Here is a 27,684-nt window from a genome sequence, read left to right on the forward strand (position 1 = left end):
CATAAAGGGAAAGAATCTGTCAAAAGAGTTTTGTAACTTAACTGAAATAGCGTGTTCTCCAACTAAATTGTTAAAGTTTAGTGATAAGTCATAGAGAGCAAGAAAGTTACAAAAATGGCAAATATAAATGGGAAAGAAAGGAAACATGAAGAGCCATATCATTAAAAAAAAAAAAACTACAGGCCGTTGGTTCAATGAGGGTGTGCCACACAACCAAAACAGCATACTCTAAATTTAGTAGCTAGATTTGTAATCTATCTCTCTCTCTCTCTCCAATCCATCCACCAGAAAAATCAGCTCCAAGTTTTTGACTGCTTACTTGCATTAGTTATAGCCGCACGTGTCATACACGCATCAATGAATCTAACATAACATGGTTTTTTTTTTTTTGCTTTGTACTTATAATTATATTCACCGCCCTCGTATCCAGACAAAAAATCTCCCATGTTGTAATTACCTCTACAGCCCCATCCACCCACAAGTCAAATTTTTTTTTTATTATTATTATTTTTTTTGAGAATGACCCATAAGTCAATTGGTCTAATCAGAATTCATTAAGTGTCACACAACATTTTTTTTGATATATAATATATAGATTTGTTCATATTGGTTGATATATTGAGAGAGACCCAAAATGAAAATAATGTATAATACATAAAAAAGTTTGTGTCTTGACCTTTTGAATATATTAATATGTACATTTTTTTTTTCTGTTAAACTTAATGGAAAAGAAAAAGAATTGGATGAGAAAGAGATAGCCAAGCTGGTCAGCACCAACCTCCGATGTTTCTCAGCAACACCTCCTAAAATAACAACAAACAGAAATTAATATAAAATGGGAAAAAAATAAATTAAATAAATAAAAGGGAGAGAAAGAAGAAGACGAAGAAAGAGAGGTGCTAAAACAAAAAGAAGAAGAAGAAAGAGAGGTATTAAACATCTCCAACTTTAGGCTTTGTTCACCTATTTTCTCTCATTTTCACCAAACTGGTACTAGCTCTCTCTCTCTCTCTCTCTCTCTCTGTATTTATATTTATGGATATGTATGTCTTGTTAGGTATGTACACGTGTTCATGTTGTTGATCTAATTCTTTTCTTCAGTTATTTTTGTGATTTTGTGTTTCCAAGTTTGATCTTTGGATATTAATTAGCAGTCTGATCATGTTTGCTTTGGTAGAACTATTTTTCTTTAGATAAGACAGATTTTTGGTTCTAAAGACTGTTTATTTTTGTCTTTAATTTTTAACCCCAACAAAATAATGCCAAGTTTCAAGCTTTCATCGTTGAAGTACTGTGAGACAAAATGGGAAGGTTGGAGTTCTTTGCCTTTCTTTGGAAATAATGTCTATATGAGACAAGAAGGAGATGTAGGAATCTGATCTAATACAAAAGATTTGTTTTTGAGTGCTTGTTTTATGATTTTCAGTTTCAAAGATTTTTGATTTAGGATTAGGAGCTAATGGGTCTTTAATTTTTTTTTTTTTTTTTTTTTTCAGTGAATAACATTGATGAGAGTTTCTTGGATGAGGAAAAGGTAGTGAAGTGAAAGTAGGGAATTGTGATTGTTTGATGGGCAATACATGCCGTGGATCTTTCAAAGGAAAATATTTGCAGGGCATCAGCCAGCCCGAAGACCATTCTTCTTCTACTTCCAAGACCAATACCGCCTCTGATTACTCCTCTACCAGCTTAAATTCCCAGCAGCCTACCTCCCAAGAGTTCTCCAAAGAATACCCCAAAAATAACAACTTACCTGCAAATAGTCCTACCAAGAAAGAAGTCATCATGAAACGTGGTGGGGAGGGCCATGCTTATTATGTGTTGGGTCATAAGACTGCTAACATTCGTGATCTTTACATGTTGGGTCGGAAATTAGGACAGGGACAATTCGGGACTACTTATTTGTGCACGGAGATTGCCACGGGGATTGACTATGCATGCAAGTCAATCTCAAAGAGGAAGTTGATTTCTAAGGAGGATGTGGAAGATGTTAGGAGGGAAATTCAGATAATGCACCATTTGGCAGGTCACAAGAATATTGTGACCATCAAGGGTGCTTATGAGGACCCATTGTATGTGCATATTGTGATGGAGCTTTGTGCTGGAGGTGAGTTGTTTGACAGGATCATCCAGAGGGGACATTACACTGAGAGGAAGGCTGCTGAATTGACAAAGATCATTGTAGGGGTTGTTGAGGCTTGCCACTCGCTCGGGGTTATGCATAGAGATTTGAAGCCGGAGAATTTCTTGTTGGTTAACAAGGATGATGATTTCTCTCTCAAAGCCATTGATTTTGGGCTCTCAGTTTTCTTTAAACCAGGTGACATTACAAGTTCCTTTGCCTTTTTCTCTTCAATGTAATTACTTGAGGCATTCTATTGAAATTATCTAGGTCCTAATATTGTACTTTAAATGTAATGGAGCATTTGTATGTTTCAAGGTTCCATGTTTTATTGTGCATACGTATCTAGTAAATGTGAACTAAATGGGGGATGCATTTTATAACAAACATCTTGCAAGATACTTTTGTGAACTTAATGCTACCGCCTAAAGGTTAGAGGGCTGAAAACGTTTCTTGTGGCATATGTGGGAGATGTTTAACATTATATGTTGCTTGCTACTTCAGGCCAAATTTTCACTGATGTTGTTGGAAGCCCATATTATGTGGCTCCTGAGGTACTCCTCAAGCATTATGGGCCAGAGGCAGATGTATGGACAGCAGGGGTCATGCTGTATATATTGCTAAGTGGTGTGCCACCATTTTGGGCAGGTATGTGTGCTGTGGTATTCTACTAACCACAATTGGAATTTTCATTCTGTGCTTTTACACTAAGCTTTATTTGTTTGCAATTCAGAAACACAGCAGGGAATTTTTGATGCGGTGTTGAAGGGACATATTGACTTTGAATCAGAACCATGGCCCGTAATATCTGAAAGTGCAAAAGACCTAATCCGGAAAATGCTGTGTTCTCAACCTTCAGAACGCTTGAATGCTCATGAAGTTTTAAGTATGTTTACCTTTCTGTCATTTTTTCTTCTTCTTGATATTACCAAATTATGTGGACTGTTTAATTGCGGATGCAATAAAATAAGCTGCTCTTTATTTGTTAATGTTTGTTCTCCAGTGTTTTGCAAACTGTGGACTTTCTAAAGTAGGTTTCAGGTTGATCTATTATGTAATCAATGTTTGAAGACTTAAATGCTACCTTGTCCTTGCCTCGGCATCAAATGTTATTCGAAATAGTAGTCTGTCTAATCAACTATATCATGTATCGAGTACGTGTAAATTATTGTTTATTTACATCTTGAAGCTTTTAAATTGGTTTAGTAATTAATATTTTTCTTTCATTAGAGTTTTGCTAGTTTTGGAAGATGACAACAAAAAAATCTGCTTAAATGGGTACTTACATTAATTGTTAATGTAGTTGGCTGTTCTTTGATTTTTTATTTGAACTATGTTCATGATCAAATTGAAGCGCATCTTTCTTAATTGTATATAGGCCATCCTTGGATATGTGAAAATGGAGTTGCTCCTGACAGACCATTGGATCCAGCCGTACTTTCTCGTCTCAAGCAGTTCTCTGCAATGAATAAGTTAAAGAAGATGGCTTTACGGGTAAGTATGCGTGCATGACACAGATATTAAAATATATATATATATATATATAGAGAGAGAGAGAGAGAGAGAGAGAGAGAGATCTTCCATTTGAAAAGCATTGATGTTGATTTTTGGCATGCCTCTTTTTCAATTCCAAATCTAGTATTCATGTTGACAGAACTTTCATGTCTGTTTTGTGCCCTCAGGTAATAGCTGAAAGCCTTTCTGAGGAGGAGATTGCTGGTTTGAGAGAAATGTTTACGGCAATGGATACTGATAACAGTGGTTCAATTACATTTGATGAACTGAAAGCTGGTTTGCGAAGATATGGCTCTACCTTGAAGGATACAGAAATACGTGATCTTATGGAAGCGGTAATTTGTTTGTTTCACAGCTAATACTTATGCGTATTGTCTTTGTTTTGTATGTCACTGACATCTAATTCTTTTTCTTCAATATCTTCTTTTTTATCATTATTTTCTCTTTGTTATTGTTTCAATTTCCTGTTCTGTTGACGTCATTACTTGAATATTCAGTTATTTACATGTCTGTGAGCTGACTCTGCTCAATTTGGTATGGTGGAGTTGATATTAATTCAATGTTTTGGATTATTGAAATACATAGTTTATATTGATATCAGAGTTAGTGATGTCATGTTAGATGAGGAATTTGGAAAATCATGTTTGGATAAAGTAGATCCTAAAGGTAGCATTCGCTTGATGTTATGTGCTTGTGCTTGTAGACCAAGAACTCATTCCTCCCCCCCCCCCCCATCCGCCCATTCTTTTTTCAACTTTAATCTGTTTGGTGTTTTTCTGAAGGTGAAGGAATGTGTAGAGTGAATATCACTTATGAGGAGTAGGCTATATACCACTATTAAATGTGAATCATATTCTCTATGCCAATTTATTTGAAATGAAGGTTTTTATTGAACAAACATGAGTGGAAAACTATAGGATTTCCCAATCCGTTTCTTAAGATAGTTGTTGGAATGTAGGGCGATTATTGGTTCGAAGTGTCTTGGAGAATTTAATAAATGGTTGAATTTAATTACTTAACCAATATACTCCCCATCACATGTGAGCCCAAACTCCCCCTTAATAAGTGAGGCCCTAAATGTGGGATTTTAAACTTTTAAAATGAGAGGTAGAATAGAAACAATGTTTAAACTCATGATCATCTCCTTTGATACCATTATAAATGGCCAGTTCTCCCAAAAACTTAAGCTACTATAAAATGGTGACTTTAATTTTTGTTCTTTTTGTTTTTTTACATGAAGATTATTTTATTTTATTTTATTTTTAATAATGGTGAATTTAATCATTTAACTGATATTCTAGCAATATTGCCAACAAGGGAGTTGAGATCATGGGTAAATTATGTAGCTCATTTAGTGTTGCTTTCTGTTTGGGAATTTGCATACTTAGAAACCAATATAAATTTCGGCAAATTAGGGAGTTATCATGTCTCTTCCTTAATCATAATAAAAAAATCAGCAGACAAGATCGTCCTTTATGATACAAGATTATTTTGCTTATAATGTTATTTCATGGATTCATTATGTTTCCTTTAGCTGAGCTATTTTAGTTGTATGCAGGCTGATATTGACAACAGTGGAACTATCGACTATGGGGAATTTATAGCTGCAACAGTTCATCTTAATAAACTAGAACGTGAGGAGCATCTCATTGCAGCATTTCGATACTTTGACAAGGATGGAAGCGGTCATATTACAGTTGATGAGCTCCAGCAAGCTTGTCAAGAACACAACCTAAATGATGTTATTATTGAAGATATAATTAAAGAAGTTGATCAAGATAATGTAAGTCATCTATATTTGATCCCTTTAAGCACCTCAGGTTGGAAGACATTTATGCACTCTAAAATAATTGTCTCCTTGTAATAATTTTTAAACTTGAACTAGTAAGTTTTAAATGCCTTTTCAAAGCTTTTATATCTGTATTCATTATCAAAATCAATTCAAGTATTCTTCTTAATTATCAGATAATAAGCATGCAAGGAATTGGATTTTACTTAACCATTGTGCATTAGATAATGGGACATTAAGCATTATCTTCATCTGGCTTCTCCTTCCAAAATTATGCATATAAAGAACTTTTGAATGTCAGTTATATAAGTATTTTGTCTACAGCACTTATTACACAACTAAAAGTGAGATACAAATTCATGTGATAAAATTGGTGGAAGGCTGGCAAGTAGATTTGCCTTGCTTGCTGTCATTTTTCTTACTGTTGTTTTTAGTCAAGTGAGGCTTTCCTCCCTTATACTGTCTCCTATCTGTGTGTGTGTTTTGTTGCCTGGTTCAACTATTTGGTTCTTGATCAAGCTCTGATGCTCTGCTATATGTGTGTTCTTTTAGGATGGAACAATCGATTATGGTGAATTTGTTGCTATGATGCAAAAGGGCAATGCTGGAATTGGAAGACGAACTATGCGAAACAGTCTGAATTTGAGCATGAGAGATGCATCTGGTGCTCATTAGCCCCCAACAAGATTATCATGTATAGGTACTTCCATTTTTGTTTATCTGAGCTATTTCCCTTCTTTCAGTTCCTTCTAAGAATCCTGGAGCTTGGGGGGATCCTTAAGTTTTTGTAGTTTAACATCATTTGCTTAGTTCAATAGTTGAGTTTTAAAGGCAAACAATTGAATTTCAAAGGAAAATTGTTCTAATTCATTTCCAGGGTCATCTATTAAAGCTTAAATGTGAAATGACAATTGTTCTAATCATTAAATTCTGTAAGCAACTGCTGAAGGTTCATACTTCAAACTAGCTTCAATTTACTTTCCTATAATCAAATTGATTTGGCTTGGTTTCAACTAATGTATTACTAGTATTATCTTAAAACCGGATGAATTCGTATAAAGTTGCAATTTTTACCCCAAGATTGGGTTAATTATGATGTCCTTATCTGGGGGCCATTTTAAACTGTTTAATAATATGATTATCAAGCTGTTCCCCACGCTTACACTGATTTGGCAATTGGCAGGTTGTACAGCAAAGCCAGAAGAAAATTAGTGATGAAGCTCTGAGAAACATATTTGATTCTTCCCTAGTTCTGAAGCCTTATCATGTCAAACACAGGATTAGGGTCTTAGATGTTCTGTGCCTGAACATTTATTGAGTGATGCCTTTATGATGATGCTGTATGACCGAAGAAAAATTTTATAAGCTTTGTAGACTTCAGAGTGAAGTGTTCTAGTTTCTAAATTAGTGTGCACTGTTTTCATTTGGGGGTTTCTGTTCATATACTGCTTTGATTCTGAGGATGTAAATTTATATTTTCTTTTGAATGTAGTCTTGGGCGAATTGAGAGCCCTGTTTTGCCTCGATAATGACCAACTTGCTTGGTGGATTGAAAAATTTAGGCAATCACAGAATGCACTTTGCCGCACTCGTTACACCGTGTTCCTACCAAAAACTGTCACTCCTCTTAAGTTTTTTATAAGAGATCATTCAGGTGCATTACATGATTGCAAGAATGCTTTCAGATAGGAAGGAAATAAATTTTGGAATCAGATACGCAACTAGTTATATGCATTTTTTTTAAAAAACTCTGGTCTTAAAAATGAACAGTTTTGTCTGTCTTTCAAATTGAACACAATCAGAGTGGCCACATTGTAAAGAACATCAAGAAAACCTAGAGGGGGTGGTATAGCTCTTTGTTTTTGCACCGGGGTACTGAATGTAAAATTCTTCAAGTATTATAGTGTAGTTTCCCAGTTAAATTAATTATGACTATTGATTAAAATACGGTACCAACAGTGCATTTTTTGTTTTAACTTATAACACTTTAAAAGAAATTTATCTTAAGTCTTGCCCAATAAACGCATATTGTTGCGACAGACAAAGTGGGCGATTTGATAATATGTAAAGAATTGTATCGAGAAATACCAAGAATATGTGAAGATGGGCGGTGTTATAGTATTAATATCTTCTCACTTTTCAACCAAAGTAATATGAAGGCAGTAAGATATAGTAAGATACACTTCCATTACAACTTGCCATATTAATGATTGAATTTGATTTGCATTTAATGTACAAGTCAAATGGCAATGCTATTTTTTTTTTTGGTAGAGGCTGGTCTCAGTCGTAATTAATTACTATGACTATACACCCTCTGCAGCTCTAGTTTCACGGGCTATGGAGACTCCCTGCGAAAGATACAACAGTTCACATGGTCAATGCAAAACTTGAAACGAACGGCCATTCTAATATGCAAGTTTCAACAAGAATTAGACAACCAATTGAAGTAGGTCATATAAACCGGTGAAAATAAGTTTACTTTTTATTTTCTTTTTTCTATCAACACGTTTCACATATCAATTTGTAAGCCTTTTGCAGTAAAATTGATAATGACTTTTAACATTTTCATATTTTGATTGTCACATGATCAATGCAAAACTTGGAAGACTTGATTTTTCGATTTGAAACAAATGGCCATTCTAACATGCAAGTTTCAACAAGGATTAGACAACCAATAAGTTTGCTTTTTATTTCTTTTTTTCTATCAACACGTTTCACATGTCAATTTGTAAGCCTTTTACAGTAAAATTGATAATGACTTTTTAACATTTTCATATTTTGATTGTCACATGGTCAATGCAAAACTTGGAAGACTTGATTTTTCGATTTGAAACAAATGGCCATTCTAACATGCAAGTTTCAACAAGGGTTAGACAACCAATAAAAGTAGGTCTGGGTCATATAAACCGGTGAAAATAAGTTTGCTTTTTAGTTCCTTTTTTCTATCAACACGTTTCACATGTCAATTTGTAAGCCTTTTACAGTAAAATTGATAATGACTTTTTAACATTTTCATATTTTGATTGTCACATGGTCAATGCAAAACTTGGAAGACTTGATTTTTCGATTTGAAACAAATGACCATTGTAACATGCAAGTTTCAACAAGGATTAGATAACCAATAAAAGTAGGTCTGGGTCATATAAACCGGTGAAAATAAGTTTGCTTTTTACTTCCTTTTTTCTATCAACACGTTTTACATATCAATTTGTAAGCCTTTTACAGTAAAATTGATAATGACTTTTAACATTTTCATATTTTGATTATCAAAATAGATTATTTTCCCCTCTAACTCAATACTCTTGATTATTAAGGGGGTGTTTGGGAGAGTAGTTTGAGTTAGATTGTTTGAGTATTTTTAATTTACGTGTAGGTGAAAAAGTTTGTGAAAATGTATGTAATGTTGTTTAAAATGTGTTAAAACTATGCTGCAAAACACCCCTAAGGTGTCCAAACCTAAGACCGCCAAATCACTAATTGAAACAAACATATATAACTAAACTTACCTTCAACTTTGCAGCAGAGAAAATACAACTTGATGTGATTTCTTGCCCATTATCAAAGAGCCATCCCACCTCACTACAAGTTTCACCATCTGTACTTTGTTTAAGTGAACACCACAATTGCTTGGGAAGCAATATAAGGTCACATTCATCTCTTACTGACTTCATGACACCATCATCTCGAAGTTCTTGAAGTAAGTCCTGGAGTAGTCAAGGCAAGGTCAAAATGCATACTAATCTGACCATAAGAGTCATATATTATTGATTCAAATTCATGCTTATCAATTGCATAGGGGTGATGGTGCAAGAATCATTCTTCTAGTGGAAAGCATGCATCCACATATACTCAACCACTTAGCCACCTATCTAAGATCCTCTTCAATTTTGCTCAATTTCCCATGTATTCATTAATGGCAAAAAAACAGAGAATTGTTTCAATAATGCTACCAAGTCACTTGTCTAAAATTAGATATCAATGTTCAAACACTTCAAAACTTGTTGGGTTTTCAGTTCCAATTACTTCGTAGACAACATTTCTTGGAAAATTTTCACATATGGATAGATGTCAAGTTAATATTGATAGACAATATGTCATGTCAGTTCGCAAATGTCATCATGACCAAAAAACAGACCAAACAAGGACAAAGGGGTACTCACAGTGTGAAAAGCATCGAACTTGGCAACAGCACGAGGGCCCTGCCAAACACCAACAACATCTGAGGCTTCCATGGCATCTGTGGCAGCAAATCCAGAATCCCGGATAGCACATCCACCCAACTGTTCACCATTCCTAAAAGGCCCATACCACTGCTCACGAAAGACTCGAACTTTCTGCAACACCATCTTCCTATCATCTACATTCACAATCTGAATAATCCTCACACGCGACTCTCGGTCTTGAGGATTAACCAAACAATACTCCAACTCCAACGATGAATTACCCTCACTTGGCCACATAGCTACATAGCTTCCACTAGCTTGATATGCAAAGGCAGAAACTTTATCATCTTGACCTCCAATGCTTCTCTCATCTATGCTATATCGTGTGGCAGCATCGGCTTCACACCCAACTGTGGGAAGTAGCTTTATTGACTTGTATATAAGAAGGGGTTCCTCTGGTTGAGCAAGAGTTGGGCACTGAGTTTGCCAATCAAATACCCTTACTTCCCACTCTCTGTAAGCTTCGGGGACAACAGATTCAGGAAGCTCAATTGGGCTCCCTTCATTTGTGAATTCTGCTCCAAAACCATCCCATTCACCAGAGACATTTGTGGCAAATTCTGACCAAGCTTGAACAAATAAAACATAGCATATGTGTTTATATCATATTTTAACAACAGGGTATTCTTCAACAAAAGAAATAATCAATCTTGAACTGTTTTAGTATTTGTTTCTATTAGAATAACCCTTCCTAAAGGCTTAAGCTTTGGGAAAACTGATATAGAGTTAAGACCAGGTGATCCTAGTTTCGAATTGTTGTAAGTGTAATGGTTAAGTGATTTGAGTTCAATTTTTCCTAACAATTTTTTAGACAATTGGTAGTTTATCAGTTTTCTAGCACTGGAAAGCTTGAAAAAAGTGAATGAAAACAAAGTATTGTTTGAACTTACAAGTGGTGGAGGTGGTATTGAAGGTATTGTTCTTGTGGTCTTGAAGTTGAACATCTGAGAGAGTGGCCTTGGCGGTGGAGGAAGAGGGTGTGGTGGTGATTGTAATACGAGGAATACGTTGAAAGTGTGAGTGAAGATTTGAGATAAACTTAGAAGAAGGGAAATCAAAGGAAGTGAAAGCTGTGTTATGGGATATTATGACGCTATTCGCAGCTAATGCCATTGTTTATTATGCTCTCTGTTATGAGCTTTGGTTCAAGGGTGAGAGTTTGGGAAAGATGAAATGGATGAAGGAATATTCTAAAGCACGAAAGAGGGATCAAAGAAAGAAAGCAAAGTTAGTAATACGTGGCCTAAGACACAGCATGTGGTATGTGGAGGTGGAGCTAGGAATAGGATCATCCATCACTTCAAACGACGTTGTTTTGTACTGTGTCTGTCTGTCTCTGTCCCATTTCCTATACCAGATTAGATTACAATATTTATTTAGTGCCTTGCCCATTTCTTGTTCCACTAGCACTTCAGATAACTGTTTGTATAGAGACTTTTTCCTGATGAGTACGTAGCCAAGGCACAAGGGTGACTACACTGGCTAGTCGTCTAGTCCCCAAGGTTTTCACTAGACAACATTAGTTACCAAACAACATGGACAAGTGAGTAGTGACTAATATTCATTTGGTCTTAGGCAAGGACCAGGGCTCCAAGAGCATGGTACTATAATAGAAGCAATTCTTGAGATTTGTGATTTGGAGGGATTGGTGCAAAAGTAAATATTACCGTGAACTCATATTACTCTTACATTTATAGTAGATTTTTCAAAAATTTAGTGAATAGGATCGATCATAAATATAAGAGAAGTGAGCATCATGTTACTGTGCTCCGAAATCATTTATTAATCACTCATATGAAAATGCCTAAAGGTAACACCTTGAAACTTACGACATTAAGCATACGACGTTACATATATTGATCGAGCATATCTTCAAGCCAAGCGAATGTATCTAATTCATGAACATATCTAATTCATCTACCACTTCTCATATTGACGTGAAAATATCCATGGAACTCTCGCATATAAATAGAAGGGTTGTAAATTGCCTCATGAAGGCAATGTTTTTTTTAAAAAAATTTATAAGAAGAATGTGAAGGCAAGTCATCCTAACTACTTGTTATTATTTCTCTCAATTGTCCACATTGAACATTTTTTTTTTAAATTTCTTATAAACCATATTGAACTTTAGCTTTTGTCAATTAAGTTTTGCCATAGGTATAGTTAAATTATAGGATTTTACTTTTTATTTTAAAATAAAAAGGTGAAAAATCATAGATAACAATGACATATTCAAGAATTATAATAGGTGATCAAAGTCTTCTTCAATAGAAAATAAGAATGATAATTTACAATAAAATAAAAATAAATAATAAATCTACGCTTTTTGTAAAGGTGAAGTTTGTAAATAAAACAATTCATTTTGTCGTGTATCCACGATTAATGCAGCCTAAAAGTGATAAAAGTGTGTGTGTGTGTGTGTGTGTGTGTAGAAGCACACACAATTACAATTACAATTATAACAATATAATTGACGTAAGTTTTAATTTCAAAATCATAATGACGTAGATCCATGATCTCTCGTATCCCTCTATCCACATGGTGGCTTACACAACAAAGTAAACACCACAAACAAGTTAGGTTTGGTTTCATTTTTTAATGAACTATTTAGTCAATTAATTTATATCTTGCTAAACTAGATAAGTAGAAATCAAGTTATAAATCTGCTTGTAAAAAAAAAAAACTAGTTTTAGTAGGCATAGAGAGGCTAAAGGAAATATGTTCTTGTTGTACATTTGTTTATAAAGCACATCCTTAAAACTATAGTTTTTGAAAGATATCTTGGTAACTAAAACTGTAGGATGGTGAGATCCAATTGTGAACAATTGTCCTAAAGAAAAAGCTTCTAGGAAGTCCAAGGACCCCTAAATCTAATACCGTACCCTACCAACGAACCAACAGCTTTCAAGTTAAACAATCTAGATATATTACACTAGGATCTTTAAGCGACAGGGTCTAAATCCAAAGTATGGCATTGGTAAGATAGCTATCCTACCATAATCTCACCCAATCCTAAATTTTGACATATATTTAGTACTTGAAGTTTGAACTTTGAACATTTGAGCTTAAGTTACAATAATCCTTAATTTTGTAAGATTTTTTTGTAACAAATCCATCACTTCTCCAATATGAATCCCTAAATCGAATTGATATGTTATATATTAACATATTTTTTTAACTCTACTTGTTATTGTCTGTCGAATTAGTGACCAAGATGATAGAGACTCTCTTCCCACCAATAGTTATCATGTGAAAAGCATATAAGATAAACAAGACAACATACAATTTAATGATTAATTAACTCTTCCTCCTCTATTCGCGCTCTTTAATTTTGAATCAACCGTATTGATTAAACACAATGGCCGCAAATAATAAGAGCTTAGAGAGATCATTCACTTGCAGTTTAAGCACTGAACCATGATTTGTTATAAACTTCATGAAATTGGGAATTGGACATTTTCCTTAGATCATATCGCATCTAATTAATGACCATACTCTTGGGACCAATTATCTGCGACAAAAGAGATTCAACCTCACATTTACAGATTGGTACCACATATAACACAATTTCAAATATATATTATAGTAGGAGATGAAGAAACTAAGTTATGGGGGTTGTATTCTCTCTTGAATTTCATTAACTCACTCGGTGAATTCGTACCTCTAGAACAATTTGCAAGACTGAAATATGTGAAAAGATAAATAACAATTGTTTGTTATGTTAATTGTAAATCTGTAATGCAGTCTCAATCCGTCCTTTTTTCTTCTCATTATTGTCATACTCTCACTACCATCGTCATTGTCCAATGTCACTTAGCACACCCAGAAATTGTTGTTGTTATGTTGCCATCATTATCTTCCATTCTTAATTCCTACAATAATTCTATGAAGAAAATAAAATTTTAATATTATTTCCCTAAAATGGAAGACAAGTAAAGGGCACCAAAATGTCCATCGTATCCCTCACCAAATAACTACAATTTTTTAATTTGTGCATTTGTCGGTGAAGAAATGGGAACCATGTGCCTCTGGCCCTCTAGTCTACTAGGATCTCGATCGCCAAAGGCCTAGTCATTGAGGAGAAAAAAAAAAAATAGTGAGCCTAATTATATTTTACGCTTCGTTTAGTTTAGTTTGTTTATTATTATCATTATTATTGGGTGTGTGTGTGGGGATACTAAAAAATAAAAGAAATTTAGGTATTAGTTAGATATCTTGGCCTGACGAAGAATAATCATTTATATATATAGATGAGGGTTTCATTGGTCTAAATTTTTTTCTTAATCTTTTTATTGTAATTATCAAATTATAATTAAAAAGTATTTATATATATGTATATATATATAAATAAATAAGGCTTCACTTTTTAATCTTGTTCCTTATAAAATTTATATAATATGTTTCGTAGAGAAGGAATATAATAAGAAGAATAGAAAGCAAAAGGGTAACAGAAAAATACTAGATATATGAGATGTGAGACCCATAATTTAATTTTATAATATATACTTTAAAACCTAGACATGTAACATGTAAAACCAATCATTAATTTTATAAATTTATAGACATCACACATGTCTATGTTTAATGAATGTCTTATTCATTTGTATTGAAAAATTTAGACTCCAGTTGATAGAATTAACAAGTTTTAAACCTAAGTTGTTAATTAAATTTATTATGAAAAACCTTTATGTCAATATCATGCACAACGGAAAAGTAAATAAAACAAGATATGATGACTCAAGAAAACCAATGAAACAAAATTGTTTTACTGTAAAAAACCTAGGGGGAAACCTTCCCGAAAAGCAATCTACTATAATAAAGAGAAGTTTCAAATCTAGTACAAAACATTTATCCCTAGACTCTACAATCCCCGTAGACGAACTCATAATAGAAACCTTCTACTGCTTCAGAACCTCTGAATTCTTCAATATATGAATGTCACCCTTTTGATGCACGAATCTTAATATGTAACTAACTAATGATGCATGAATCCCAATACGTGACTAACTCACCAACTTGAAGAAGATGTTGGTTGCAAAGTTTTTCACTTCATCAACAATGAAGATCAAGAATCACTTGGTTACAAAACCCTAAGATGCAAAAACGCAGTAGCTTCTTTTAGAGAGAATAAGGCATCAGTCACATTTTGCATGTGTTCTCCTTGTATTCTCTTATGTGACAGCCTTTAAAATAAGTCTTATATATGTCTAAGGTTGTGAGAAAAGAAACCATATACATATATTTCAGCATGGGCCGAAAATCGGATCTAGAAATCTGAATTTCGTAATTCTCGATAGATACAGCTGTCGAACTATCTGTTGAAACCTCAATAGATATATCTGTCGAGCTATCTGTCGAGATTCATTGATCCTCGATAGATATTATCTATCGGCAACTATTGAGAATCTATTTAGCTTCAATGAACAACTTTTCTTTACTTGTTTCTTGGTCTAATCTTTATGCCTTTAATACTAGACTTGAACTTTTGTTCTTTGAAGTATTAAACACATCCTATATCTACTCAATTACAAGTAAAGTGCGTTTTGTTAAAAGATTAGCCAATTCTATATGACATATGTTCATAACATGTTCCACGTATATCCTAACAATCTTCCCCTTTGGAAATCTAAGACAAAATCACAACAAACAAATAAAATATGACAGAAGTCATAAATCACTCAACTCATACGCACTTATTGAATACAATAAAATCTAATCCTAACACAAACTCTTGAAAAACTTTGCAAGAAGAGAGTTCATGGTATGGAAGACTTTAACAACCTGTATTTCTGAAACACTTTAAACAAAACTCATCACGGCATCTTAGTGTGAAACATAAATAAAAGATTGCATATAATAAGAAACATGTGTATAAAGAGAGAAAAGAAACAACACATGAAGAGATAGGTGAATAAGACATACATCATATATATATATAAGCAAGATCGGTGTATGTAATAAGATAAGCACAATGTATGTAACAATGGTCACAAGACCGGTGTAGAAGAAGTTAAAAGAAACTCTTAAAACAACAAGGAGGTAAGCACTCCCCCTAACAAGATGAAACATAACTTCCCCTTACAAAGGCTTGTATTTCTCCCCCAAACATGTAGAATCTTTAAAAGAAACCACATTTTCTCCTTCTTTTTGTCATGATTGACAAATGGTACAAGAAGCTATAAAACTTCACCCGAGAAATATAAAGATGATCAAAGATGATCAAGGGGGCACAAGGAGTCCATATAAATGCATGAATGTAATGAAATAAGATGTTATGAATGACAAGACAATAGAAAGATGCAAAACATGTCAAAACAATGCATGCAAGAGGATCTCGACAAATCAAGAAGCTGTTGAGCAGCTATCGAGCAAAAGCCGTTGAGTAGCTATCGAGCATAAGCCAACCTTGATGGATCGAGAATCTGTCGAGAATCTATCTGCCAGACAGAAAGTTTTTTGATGGATCGAGAATCTGTCGAGAAGTTATCGAGACAAATTCTTAAAAGCTTCGATGCATCGAGATTGCATTAACTTTTGTCGAGAAAGAAAGATCAGATCTCAATAGATAGCCTAGCTGTTAGAGGTATCGAAAGCTGTCGAGATGAGTAAAAACAGTTTTTCAAAAAAGAGAAAAACATAGAAATGAATGTAATCAAGCAATCTATTCAACCAATAATCCAATCAACATTTTAAGTTCTTAAAAACATCTCTCAACAAGAAAAATGTCAAGCATTAAAATCCAAAACACACACACACACACACACACACACTAAACAAGTCTAATTAATTTTATATTTCAAAAACAAGTCAAGACAGTTTAATGAGCATACATTAACACATGTATTTCTTGTGATGACTAAATTACATTATACCTGCATATGTTTCAAAAGTAGCAAAGAATTTTACATGTTGTGTATGAAAAATATTGTAAGATTGCATTAGTATCTACAAGTTATGATGATTGAGATATGAGAAAATCAATTTAACTCACACACAATCATAACTACTTGATAGAGACTATTACCTTTGAGGTACATCCTATAACTTCTACATCTCTTAGAAGACACGTTTGCAATCATATATAAATCATTTTAATTCTTTTTACTTTTATTTATCTTTGCATGTTTTCTTTTGTAAAGCATATCATGCATTGGTACATAAGAGAAAGAAAAGAAATACCCAATGATGTTAAGCTTTTGACATTGCACTTTTGCTATATCGAAGCATATAAATGTCGTTTCATGATTGGCGGGCAATAGTGGTAAGATGGTTATTTATGCATTTCTCCTAGGATTTTCTAGTCCTTCCCGTAAAAAAGAATGATACGAGTGTTAAGTACAAGAGATTACTTAATCGTACTCATCACAAACACGAGTCACAAAGCTCACTTGCTTAGTTGTGCATAGAAATACTCATCTAAGCTACAAAGGATATGAAGTTTAGAAAACTTTGTTTCAATGGCCATCCAAAGTACACAAGTACCAATGTACACAAAGCACACACTATTTTTGTTTTTTTTTTTTCTTTTTATTTTGAAAAACAAACAAAATAAAGCTTACACAACCAAAATAAAAACAGACAAACATCATGAAAGCATGAAAGAAAGATGCATATTCATGATAGCATGATTCCAAAAGCAAATAAGAAATCAAGCAAAGAGAGTCATATTTTAGATAGAAATAATTAAAGCAGAGAATACAGAAAAGACAATTAAGTCTTAGGCTCATTTCTCACCCACACAGCACGAATCTTTGGTCGTGAAGATGAAAATGCACGTGTCCTAGAATGTCTACTAAAGGACATAGAAGGATTAGGATTCTTTTGAAATTGAGTTAAAAAGCTCAAGGCTTTTAATAACTTTCCAAACAAAAGTGTAGGTCTTTGAGAGGAAACCTGTGACCGTTTGGACAGTTACTTTTGAGGATATAACTTAAAGCAATTAGGACGAATATGTCCAAAAACACCATAATGGTGACAAACATGAGGTCCAACAAAGGATTTAGAATTAGCCAATCAGTTTTGGATTTCATACCTTTGTCATCTTTTTCAAATTAGGGCATAAAGACAATCCTTGATCTAGAAGCCTTGGAGAAAGAGGGGCCAAAGGAAACAACATATCTTAAGCCGGTCTTATCAGAACTAGGCTTTTGAGCACTCATTACCTCATTAAACTTTGCATTAAACATCCTCTCTATTTGAGTTCTAGCTTGACTAAGCTCAACATCGAAATTCTTAACCTTCTCTTCTAATGAGGTGTTCTCCACAAAAAAAGCCTCAACTAACCTTGTAGTCTCATCTAGTTTGACTAACAGATTAGCTTTTTCAGTTTTTACCTCATTAATTAAGCTCATTTCTACAATGATGAGAAGTCTTTTTAGATTTTATAAATTCAGTGCATAGCTTATCATAGGCTTCTTGAAGGGTCATCTTCTTGGGTAATTCATTATCAGAAGAATCCCCACTATCACTAGCACTCTCCATAATTACCTTATCAGTTGTGGTAGCAAAAGCCATAAAGTAACCACATTCATCCACATACTCATCAGAAAAGTCATTCTCAGTATCACTCCAAGTAGCAACCAACCCTTCATCTTTTGATTTCTCGGTCTTTTCCTTCATAAGGTAGTTTGGGCACTCTATCCTTATATGACCAAAACCTTTGTACGTATAGCACTGGATAAGGGGTTTCTCACTCTTACCTTTCCTAGAGAATTTAGATTTCCTAAGAGGTATGTCCTTATCCTTTTTCCTAAATTGAAGAAGCTTGATAATCTCATTAGCTATGAAGGTTAAGTCCTCATCCTTATCCTCATCTTTATCTTCAGAGTCACCATTCTCTTTCTCTATACCCTTAAGAGCCAAGTTTCTACTCTTTCCACCTTTTCCCATTAAACCTAATCTCATTTCATAGGTTTGAAGGTTCCCTACAAGCTCAGTCAAAGGAATTTGATTAATGTCCTTCACTTCTTCAATGACAGTGATCTTGACATGGAATCTTTCAGGTAAGGACCTAATGATTTTCCTAACAATTTTAGATTCTGCCATAGATTCTCCAAGGTTGAAGCAGAATTCACAATATCCTTGAGTTTAGCATAGAACTCATCAAATGTCTCATCCTCCTCCATCCTTATTTCTTTAAAACTACTAGTGAGTCTTTGAAGCTTCACAGTCTTTACTGTCTTGGTGCCTTCATAGGTGGTCTCAAGAATGGTCCATGCTTCCTTGGCAACTTCCGTGAATGATATTTTCTTGAATTCATTGTTGGTCACTCCATAAAACAAAGCATTCAAAGCCCTATTGTTGAAATTTTCCGCTTTGATTGTTGTTTCATTCCAATCCACCAACGCTTCCTTTAGCTTAATCCAGCCAACTTCAATAGCTTGCCATACTTGTTCACCTAGAGTCTGTAAAAAAACTTTCATATGAACTTTACAATACACATAATAAGTGCCATCAAATAAAAGAGGAATAAAAAATAAAAAAAAATTGTCCACGATCCATGACAATGGGGGTCAAGGATCACATTCAAGAAATTAATCCAATTAGAGTGTACCGATGAGTGGTTGGAGGACACCTAAATCCAAACAAAAGCAATTAAAGGCTAAAAGGGTAAAAACCAGTCATGGCAAACAGTATATATAGGGCTCTTATTGTGCACAATGAGGGGGAGGGGGCACATAATCATAGTAGTAGCAATCAAAAAGAGAGAATCACAGTATCATCACACCACGACACTACATGAAAAACACTAAGAAAGAAGAGTGAAACGAGAATCAGAGAATAAAAGAAGAAAAACAGGGAGTGAAGTATGGCAAGCATGCACCAGTAGGCTCACCCCCTCTCTCCCCTTAAAGGGCCTACTCTCTATTGAAAAAAAGAATGGATTCTTCCAGGCAAAAGCCATTCAGGGCCGTTCTCTCAAAGTGAATAATTTCTACGGTAGGATCTTCCTGAGAGGTTATTCACATTAAGGAAGTAGTTTCCTCCTTGGTCTTAATCTCGTAACATGATTTAACATGGCAGACTAACCTCTCTTTTTTCTTCTTTGAATTAATTACCATTATTATTTCCCTTTCTATTTCTGCCATTCCTCTCACGACACATTTCATGTTATTGTATTCTTCATTTTATTTAAAGATCCTTTATTTTGCTTTGTCTGACAGAAAACGCATGTCTTTTATTATTTACCATTACATTCTGCCTGCCATTAGCTTTGCTGTAGCGGCAACGCCTGCCATGGGCATGTGACTGAAGTTTTCTGCCAAAGAGAAAGGAGCATGATTTGTACACAAGCCGGACCAAACTGAGTTGTAACTAGACCGGTCCTGACTCTCCTACCCAGAATACTTGGGCCTTAGTACAGCAGGAGGCAGCTCAGCCCAACATTTCAAAAAATGCCCACCACAGGGAGATTATTTGTTACTCGTTTGGTGCATGAGAGAATAACATATTTTTGTGCTAACGAGGACAAGAAAATGGCTCAAAGATGTCATGTGACCATGGTTGTTAAAATCTTTCTTTGGATTATAAGATCTTAAGATCCTAGAGTTGTTAAACAATCTAGATTGCATTAGGATCTTCAAGGGACTGGATCTAAATCCAATGTATGGCATTGGTAGGATAGCTGTCCTACCATAATCTCACCCAATCCTAAATTTTGACATATATTTAGTACTTGAAGTTTGAACATTTGAGCTTAAGTTAAAATAATCCATAATTTTGAAAAATTTTTTTGTAACAAATCCATCACTTCTCCAATATGAATCCCTAAATCGAATTGATATGTTATATATTAACATATTTTGTTAACTCTACTTGTTATTGTCTGTCGAATTAGTGACCAAGATATTAGAGACTCTCTTCCCACCAATATTTATCATGTGAAAAGCATATAAGATAAACAAGACAATATACAATTTAATGATTAATTAACTCTTCCTCCTTTATTCTCGCTCTTTACTTTTGAATCAACCATATTGATTAAACACAATGGCCGCAAATAATAAGAGCTTAGAGAGATCATTCACTTGCAGTTTAAGCATTACCATGATTTGTTATAAACTTCATGAAATTGGGAATTAGGCATTTTCCTTAGATCATATAGCATCTAATTAAGGACCATACTCTTGGGACCAATTACCTGCGACAAGAGGGATTCAACCTTACACTTACAGATTGGAACCACTTATAACACAATTTCAAATATAGTAGGAGATGAAGAAACTAAGATATAGGGGTTGCATTCTCTCTTGAATTTCACCAACTCACTCGGTGAATTTGTACCTCTAGAACAATTTGCAAGACTGAAATATGTGAAAAGATAAATAACAATTGTTTGTTATGTTAATTGTAAATTTGTAATGCAGTCTCAATCCGTCCTTTTTTCTACTCATTATTGTCTTACTCTCACTACCATTGTCATTGTCCTTTGTCACTTAGCACACCCTGAAATTATTGTTGTTATGTTGCCATCGTTATCTTCCATTCTTAATTCCTACAATAATTCTATAAAGAAAATAAAATTTTAATATTATTTCCCTAAAATGGAAGACAAGTAAAGGGCACCAAAATGTCCATCGTATCCCTCACCAAATAACTACAATTTTTTAATTTGTGCATTTGTCGGTGAAGAAATGGGAACCATGTGCCTCTACTAGGATCTCGCCGAACTTGGCCTAATCATTGAGGAGAAAAAAAAAATAGTGAGCCTAATTATATTTTACGCTTAGTTTAGCTTGTTTATTATTATTTTTTTTGGTGTGTGTGTGTGGGGATACTTAAAAAAAATACAAGAAATTTAGGTATTAGTTAGATTTCTTGGCCTGACGAAGAATAATCATTTATATATATAGATGAGGGTTTCATTGGTCTAAATTTTTTTCTTAATCTCTTTATTGTAATTATCAAATTATAATTAATATATATATATATATATATATATATGGCTTCACTTTTTGATCTTTTGCCTTAAAAAAACTTTTTATATAATATGTTTCTTAGAGAAGGAATATAATAAGAAAAATAGAAAGCAAAAGGGTAACAGAAAAATACTAGATATATGAGATGTGAGACCCATAATTTAATTTTATAAGATATACTTTAAAACCTAGACATGTAACATGTAAGACCAATCATTTAATTTTATAAAATATAGTACTTTTAAGACTTAAAAGAGGTAAGGCCACTTTAAAATTGACAATGATGTCCAAAAAAAAAATTACAAACAAAAAAAGAAACTACATATAACCGTCATATATAAAATAATAAATCCTCAAAATAAAAATAAACAATAATTTTATAAATTAGACATGTATATATAGATGTTAAAATAATTTAGTTTTAAATCGATTTAGAGCTATGTTCTTCCCATCTATTATAGAGCGATTGTAAAAATTATTTATGTGCAATTTTAGCAACATAGCATTTTTAATAAATTATATAATTTGTTTAAATAATACATAGCATGGAACATGAGAGGGAAGATGTGCACCGACGCTTTCTCTCCCACATCGAGAGGAGATGCGATGTAAAATACTATATTCTTTAAGAAGAATTTGTGGGGGCATCCGTGGTCAGTGGATCCGAGTTGTCAGACAAAGCAACTCTGACTGGTCTCTTCATTAACAGATGCCAACTTTTGGGCAAGCAAAGCAAAGCAAAGCCTTAGACAAAACAGTGATACATTGGTCAAGTACTACATTATTGTCATTCCTTGCTGGCAATGATTGGTACAGCACTCTAGCTAGCTAGCACTTTTTTTTGTCACCGACACTATGCAAAATGGGATGTAAAAACACGCACATGTACAGTAGAAGTCGACCGACGTATCTCTTTTTTTTTTTTTTTGTTGTTGTTGAGAATGACCTATCATTTGTTGAATACGAAAGGAAAAGGCAATTACTTTACCATATACTACTAGTTGTTTTATGCAGTTAATTTTGAGATCCAATGCCGAAGTTATAGAAAACAACATACTTCAGTCTCAAGGCAGCCGCGTTAACTAGATCCACATAATGGGGGGTCTCAAGTTTCGTGAAATTAAGAGATCCTGCTCTACGTTTTCATTTCATTATTACATGGAAGAAAGAACAGCTAATAAAATGTATATATTATTACATTACATTCCATTGGAGTAGAAGACCTTGTACAATGGAACCTTCAATAATAAATAATCTGACAACAACACACTACAAGAAATTTGGTCTTTAGCGACGGCATATAGTCGTCGCTAATGCTTTAAATATCGTCGCTATTTATATTGGCGACGAAAAATGTCGTCGCTAATTTTCGTTAAACAAAAGTGGTAACAAAAAAGTTTTTTAGTGACGATATTAATGCCGTCGCAAATATAATACTATTAACGACGACAAAGTCGTCGCTAATAGTGACAATTGTTGTCATAAATAACTCGAGACCCTAAGACGAAATGTCGTCGCTACTAGCTCATTAGTAGTGACAAATTTTTTTATTGTCGCTATTAAATTATTATTAACGACGACATTTTTGTTGTCGCTAATATGTCATTACTAGCGATGACGCTTGCTGTCGTCACAGATAATGATATATAAGTGACCACAAACATGTCATCACTAAAAATCGCATATTAGCGATGATATTGTTTGTCGTCACTAATGATATGATAAAATATTAGTGATGACAATGTCGTCGCTAATACTATTTTACATTTTTTTTCTTTAAAATTTACATTTTGAAATTTACATGGGTACCTAATGAGAAATAATTATAAACCATAAACCACAATTCCACACATCACAAATTTTCAATCACAAATACTCATTTAAGCTTAACAATATTGGCTCAATCAGTAACTACTAATAAGGAAAAACAATACCCAAGTTCAATATCATATACATAATTCAAATTCAAATCTACCATCTCAAATACTAATCAAATAATAACAAATTCTTCAAGAAGATATACAACCAAACTTGCAATGAAATGTATCTCCCCTCAACATCATTAGTAGCCCAAGGCATGCGACATTTTAACCTGAAATAAAAAGAATAAACCAATGTAAAGGTCAACTAAAGTAGATGACAAAAATGCATACAAAATAGTTTTAACATCCAAATAAAATTTTTAACATTTTTATTTTTCAAAAATACCATAGCTGAGAAGATATGAAAACTTTATGTATTTAACAAAACTTAACTTGATTCAAAACTTAACTTAATCTTCATTCCAAAGATCTCCAATAGATTCATCATTACTAGATAAATCTTTTTCCTGATTTAAGCTTAAAACATCATCATCACTATATATTTCTTCTTCATGGTTGGAATTTGTATCCCATTCCTCCTTAGACAAGTCATCATTGATGAACATACTTTCATCAAGTTGTAAATATATATCATCAACAACTATTAAGGCCCCCAAATTTATTGTTGTCACATCATCTCTATGCAACAAAGTTGAGTCTTCATCATTTTCTTGTTGAATTGTTGCATTAACCCTAATACATTCACTTTCCTGATATACCTCATCACTATTATCTTCTTCATTTTCTTTATGCATCCAACGTTATTTTATCCATTTTCATGTCCCTATCATAATTTCAACGAACCCTTTTTTACTTGAGATGAAGTGGGTCGATGAGTTAAACAAGTTCTCTAACAATTGAATTTAGTAAGTTATATTTTTCATCATTCAAGTATTATCAACAAGAGAGTTTACAGACATTAATTTTTCATGTTGTAACAATTAAAACAACTAACAAGATTATTAAAAAGATAAATGATAATTCATAGATGTAATAGAAGTGAACTACTTACCAAGTATAACCCAACTTTCCTCAAAAGGTTGCAACTTCTTGTAAACTAGCCCGCTTAATAGGAATACCAGCAATAGCTTTGAGTTGAATACAAATCCAAGCATCAAATGAAAAAGTGGGACAAAATAAAGGATAGAGAACTCTATGCTTGCTCCAAGAACCCAACAGTGAGTTAAAAATATAACATTTTTTAAAAGAAAAATTAAAATAATAAATGATCAAATGACTAAGCAATGAGAAGTGAAAATGAATGAAAAAGTTTGGAAATTTTGGACCACAAGATTTTCAATTCAAACATACCCGTTATTTTAAAAAAAAAATACAAGGTAAATAAGCCAATGCCAAGCATCATAAGAGCTCTTATAATAACTACTAAGTATCCCAACCCCAGCACATAAGTGGATTTCAAACAAATTAAAATAAAATTATATACTAGTTACTATACAATGCTCTAGTTAATTAATTTATTTGTGACTTTTGATTATATGTTACACATCTAGGAACAAAGTTGTAGCACCATAAAAATGACTTCTTTATAGAATTAATACACGTAGTAACAAAGTTTTAGCACCATGAAAATGATTTCTTTAATAAAATTAATTTTGAGAGAAACATGATCATACCAAATTGAGATAGTCAAGATGAAGGTTAACCGCAAGAATGAGATTTAGCTATAGCTGAAAAATGTTGTAGATGTCAATGCTAAGCTCTTATAATGTATAAATTTTGAGCTAATGATCCCCTGCAATATTAGTATGTCACTATTTTAGATCCTCATGTAAGTGTGAATTAATTAGGGGAATCAATATAAAAAGAGAATGTATCCAATTACATACCTTAATAGCGCACAAAACAATTGAAAGAGTACTGCCCATGTCAGCTTTGGAATGCTTTTCCTACCAAGAGTCAAACTATATATTTATAGGTGCATCATAGCACCATGGGTCCAGCCCACACCTTATCAAAGCTCTAAATGAGCTTGTCTTGCAAGCTTGTAGAAAAGTCAGCCTTCATTAAATGAGACATGACTTGAGGCGTGTGGGACACGTTGGTTTTTGGCTGAAGCAAACAAAGGCCACTCGGCCAGAGTGTGAGAAGAAACACACTGAGAGAGAGCTGAAGTATTGTGAGTTCCACAGAGTAAGCAGGAAACACAAAGAGATATTCAGCCATTTAAGGTGTAGTTCAAAGAAAGAAATAGAGATATATACAGTGAGAGTGTGAGAGAGTGAAAAAGAAAAATGTGACATTTTTCTTTGCTCAAGTTATACACACAAGGAAGATAAATTGGTAAAGTTCTCTTGGAGTTTTTGAGTGCTACAACCAGGGAGAGTTGGAGTATTAAGAGGAAGATTTGACTGATTTTGTGGTGAGATTGTATTTAATCCTTGAGATTTATTTGTTGCATATCTAATTTATTGTGGACTCAAGCTTAGCACAAACTTGAGAGTTGTAATTTTTATTTTACAATGGATATTTTTTAGAGTTGTCCCGTGATTTTTTCCTCTGCACTTGAGGATATTTCACGTAAAATTTGGTATTCTTTTGTGTATGTGTTTATGTAGTGCTTATTGAAATTTTTTTTTTGTTTCAGTAATATTACTATTGCTTGGTAGTCACTCATTTTAATTCACACATAGACATTGAGGGGATTTAGAAATTTTCCCCAACATTTACATTAAGGGTTTTAGATAGTACAAAGGCAGAACCTTTAGTCAAAAAATTGTGCCTTTTTTATAAATAGTTATCAAATTCTAGAGTTTCTTGAAATTTCCACATAGTAATGAATACAAACACATTTTAAAGGACCCTGTCAAACAATTTTTTTTTTTTTTTTGGGCGCAATTGTCAAATATATAAGCAATTTTTTTTTTCAAAGTCAATGAAATATACAAGCAGAAGGATTGTCTAGGCTTAGGTTGGAATGAAATGGTACCATAAGCATTAATTACCCAAAAAAAAAAAAAACCATCAGCCCAACTCCATCTTTGATTTATTATATTATATATTTATTAATTTAATTACAAAAAAAAAAAAGTCATACCTAGGTTCCCATTGATTGGAGCAAACTTTAATATCAAATCTGTAAAAAAAATTGAAAAGCGAACCAACTCTACTAACATTATTACGAACAAGAAGAAAAGGAAAAAAAAAATCGAAAACACAAATGGGAGAAGAAAGAAAGAGACAATACCTGGAAAGCGGCTAAGAGATGGTCAAAGGCAGTGGATCTACAGGTTCTGCAAGTGTTAAAGAGATGGTCGGCGGCAGTAGGCCTATAGGTTCAACGGGTGTGTGAGAGGGATGGAGAGAGATGATAAGCGATAAGTGGTAATTGGGTACTGACTGAGAAAGAGTGGGAGATCATGGCTCATGGGACTTTAATCAGTTATTTATTTTTTATTTTTTTTATTTACATTTCATGAGTTATTGTGACAAAAAAACTATATCTATTGTGAGAGACTTTGGTTGCCTTTGTTAAAACACAATATTGTGACAACTATTGTGTTTCTTCACAATATAGTTTAATATTTTACTAATAAAGTTTTTGGTGGGATATAATAATTTATAAATTGACAAAATTGTCTAAACTAATAAATTTTATTTTACTCATGAGAATAATTTAAAATTTAAAAAACCAAGAAACTTCTAAAATACTCCAAAACCACTCAAATGAAAAAAATAATAATAATATCTTTGGAACAACCAAAATGACTAAAATGTACTTCAAATGTCCAAAATACCCCTAAAACCTTCAAAATGACCACAATACCCCCAATTTATTTTTAAATAACCAAAAAAACCCAAAATCACTAAAATGACCAAAATACCCTCAAAACTTCTAAAATGACCAAAATAACCGTGAAAATATAAAATGACCAAAATACCCCTAAACTTCTAAAATGACCAAAATACTCCTGAAACATAAAAAATAATCAAAATACCTCCGAAACCTCTAAAATAAGCAAAAATACAATGAAACTTCTAAACTACTCCAAAACTACTAAAATGACTAAAATACCCTCAGAACCACAAAAAATGACTAAAATGTATTGTGAATGCAAAAAATACTCCTAAAACCTCCAAAATGACCAAAATACTCTGGAAACAACTAGAATGACCAAAATGCACACAAAACTACTAGAATACCCCTAAACCTAAAAATTTACTAAAATAATCTTGAAACCTCTAAAATGACCAAAATACCCTAAAACCTCTAAAATGACAAAAATGCCCCTAAAAC

At 33.4% G+C, this 27,684-nt stretch overlaps 2 protein-coding genes and 1 long non-coding RNA gene across 4 annotated transcripts; 1 reads left to right on the forward strand and 2 right to left on the reverse strand.

Moving 5' to 3' along the window:
• The first annotated feature begins 721 nt into the window (after nucleotides 1-721).
• LOC142642684 (calcium-dependent protein kinase 26) lies at nucleotides 722-6,955 on the forward strand. Of its 2 annotated transcripts, none has more exons than XM_075817095.1 (9): nucleotides 722-990; nucleotides 1,497-2,320; nucleotides 2,627-2,770; nucleotides 2,856-3,008; nucleotides 3,501-3,616; nucleotides 3,805-3,972; nucleotides 5,196-5,420; nucleotides 5,979-6,126; nucleotides 6,610-6,955. In XM_075817095.1, exons 2-8 carry the CDS (start codon nucleotides 1,570-1,572, stop codon nucleotides 6,099-6,101), a joined length of 1,680 nt encoding a protein of 559 aa, XP_075673210.1. In that variant the 5' UTR covers nucleotides 722-990; nucleotides 1,497-1,569; the 3' UTR covers nucleotides 6,102-6,126; nucleotides 6,610-6,955. The 2 variants fall into 2 exon arrangements, with proteins under 2 accessions (XP_075673210.1, XP_075673211.1); XM_075817096.1 differs by having other exon boundaries at nucleotides 722-929.
• A 565-nt stretch (nucleotides 6,956-7,520) lies between these two features.
• On the reverse strand, nucleotides 7,521-10,860 carry LOC142642303 (uncharacterized). The gene is made up of 4 exons (XM_075816665.1): nucleotides 10,540-10,860; nucleotides 9,587-10,218; nucleotides 8,933-9,130; nucleotides 7,521-7,774 (listed from the first exon to the last, which is right to left on the reverse strand). Exons 1-4 carry the CDS (start codon nucleotides 10,760-10,762, stop codon nucleotides 7,730-7,732), a joined length of 1,098 nt encoding a protein of 365 aa, XP_075672780.1. The 5' UTR covers nucleotides 10,763-10,860; the 3' UTR covers nucleotides 7,521-7,729.
• A 12,558-nt stretch (nucleotides 10,861-23,418) lies between these two features.
• Nucleotides 23,419-25,791, reverse strand: LOC142644712 (uncharacterized). Its single transcript, XR_012845979.1, has 3 exons — nucleotides 25,064-25,791; nucleotides 24,442-24,517; nucleotides 23,419-23,659 (listed from the first exon to the last, which is right to left on the reverse strand). It is a non-coding gene; the product is annotated as an uncharacterized LOC142644712 (long non-coding RNA).
• Between the last annotated feature and the right edge of the window lie 1,893 nt (nucleotides 25,792-27,684).

The sequence above is a fragment of the Castanea sativa genome, chromosome 7 (assembly GCF_040712315.1).
Source record: "Castanea sativa cultivar Marrone di Chiusa Pesio chromosome 7, ASM4071231v1".
Taxonomy (NCBI): Eukaryota; Viridiplantae; Streptophyta; class Magnoliopsida; order Fagales; family Fagaceae; genus Castanea; species Castanea sativa.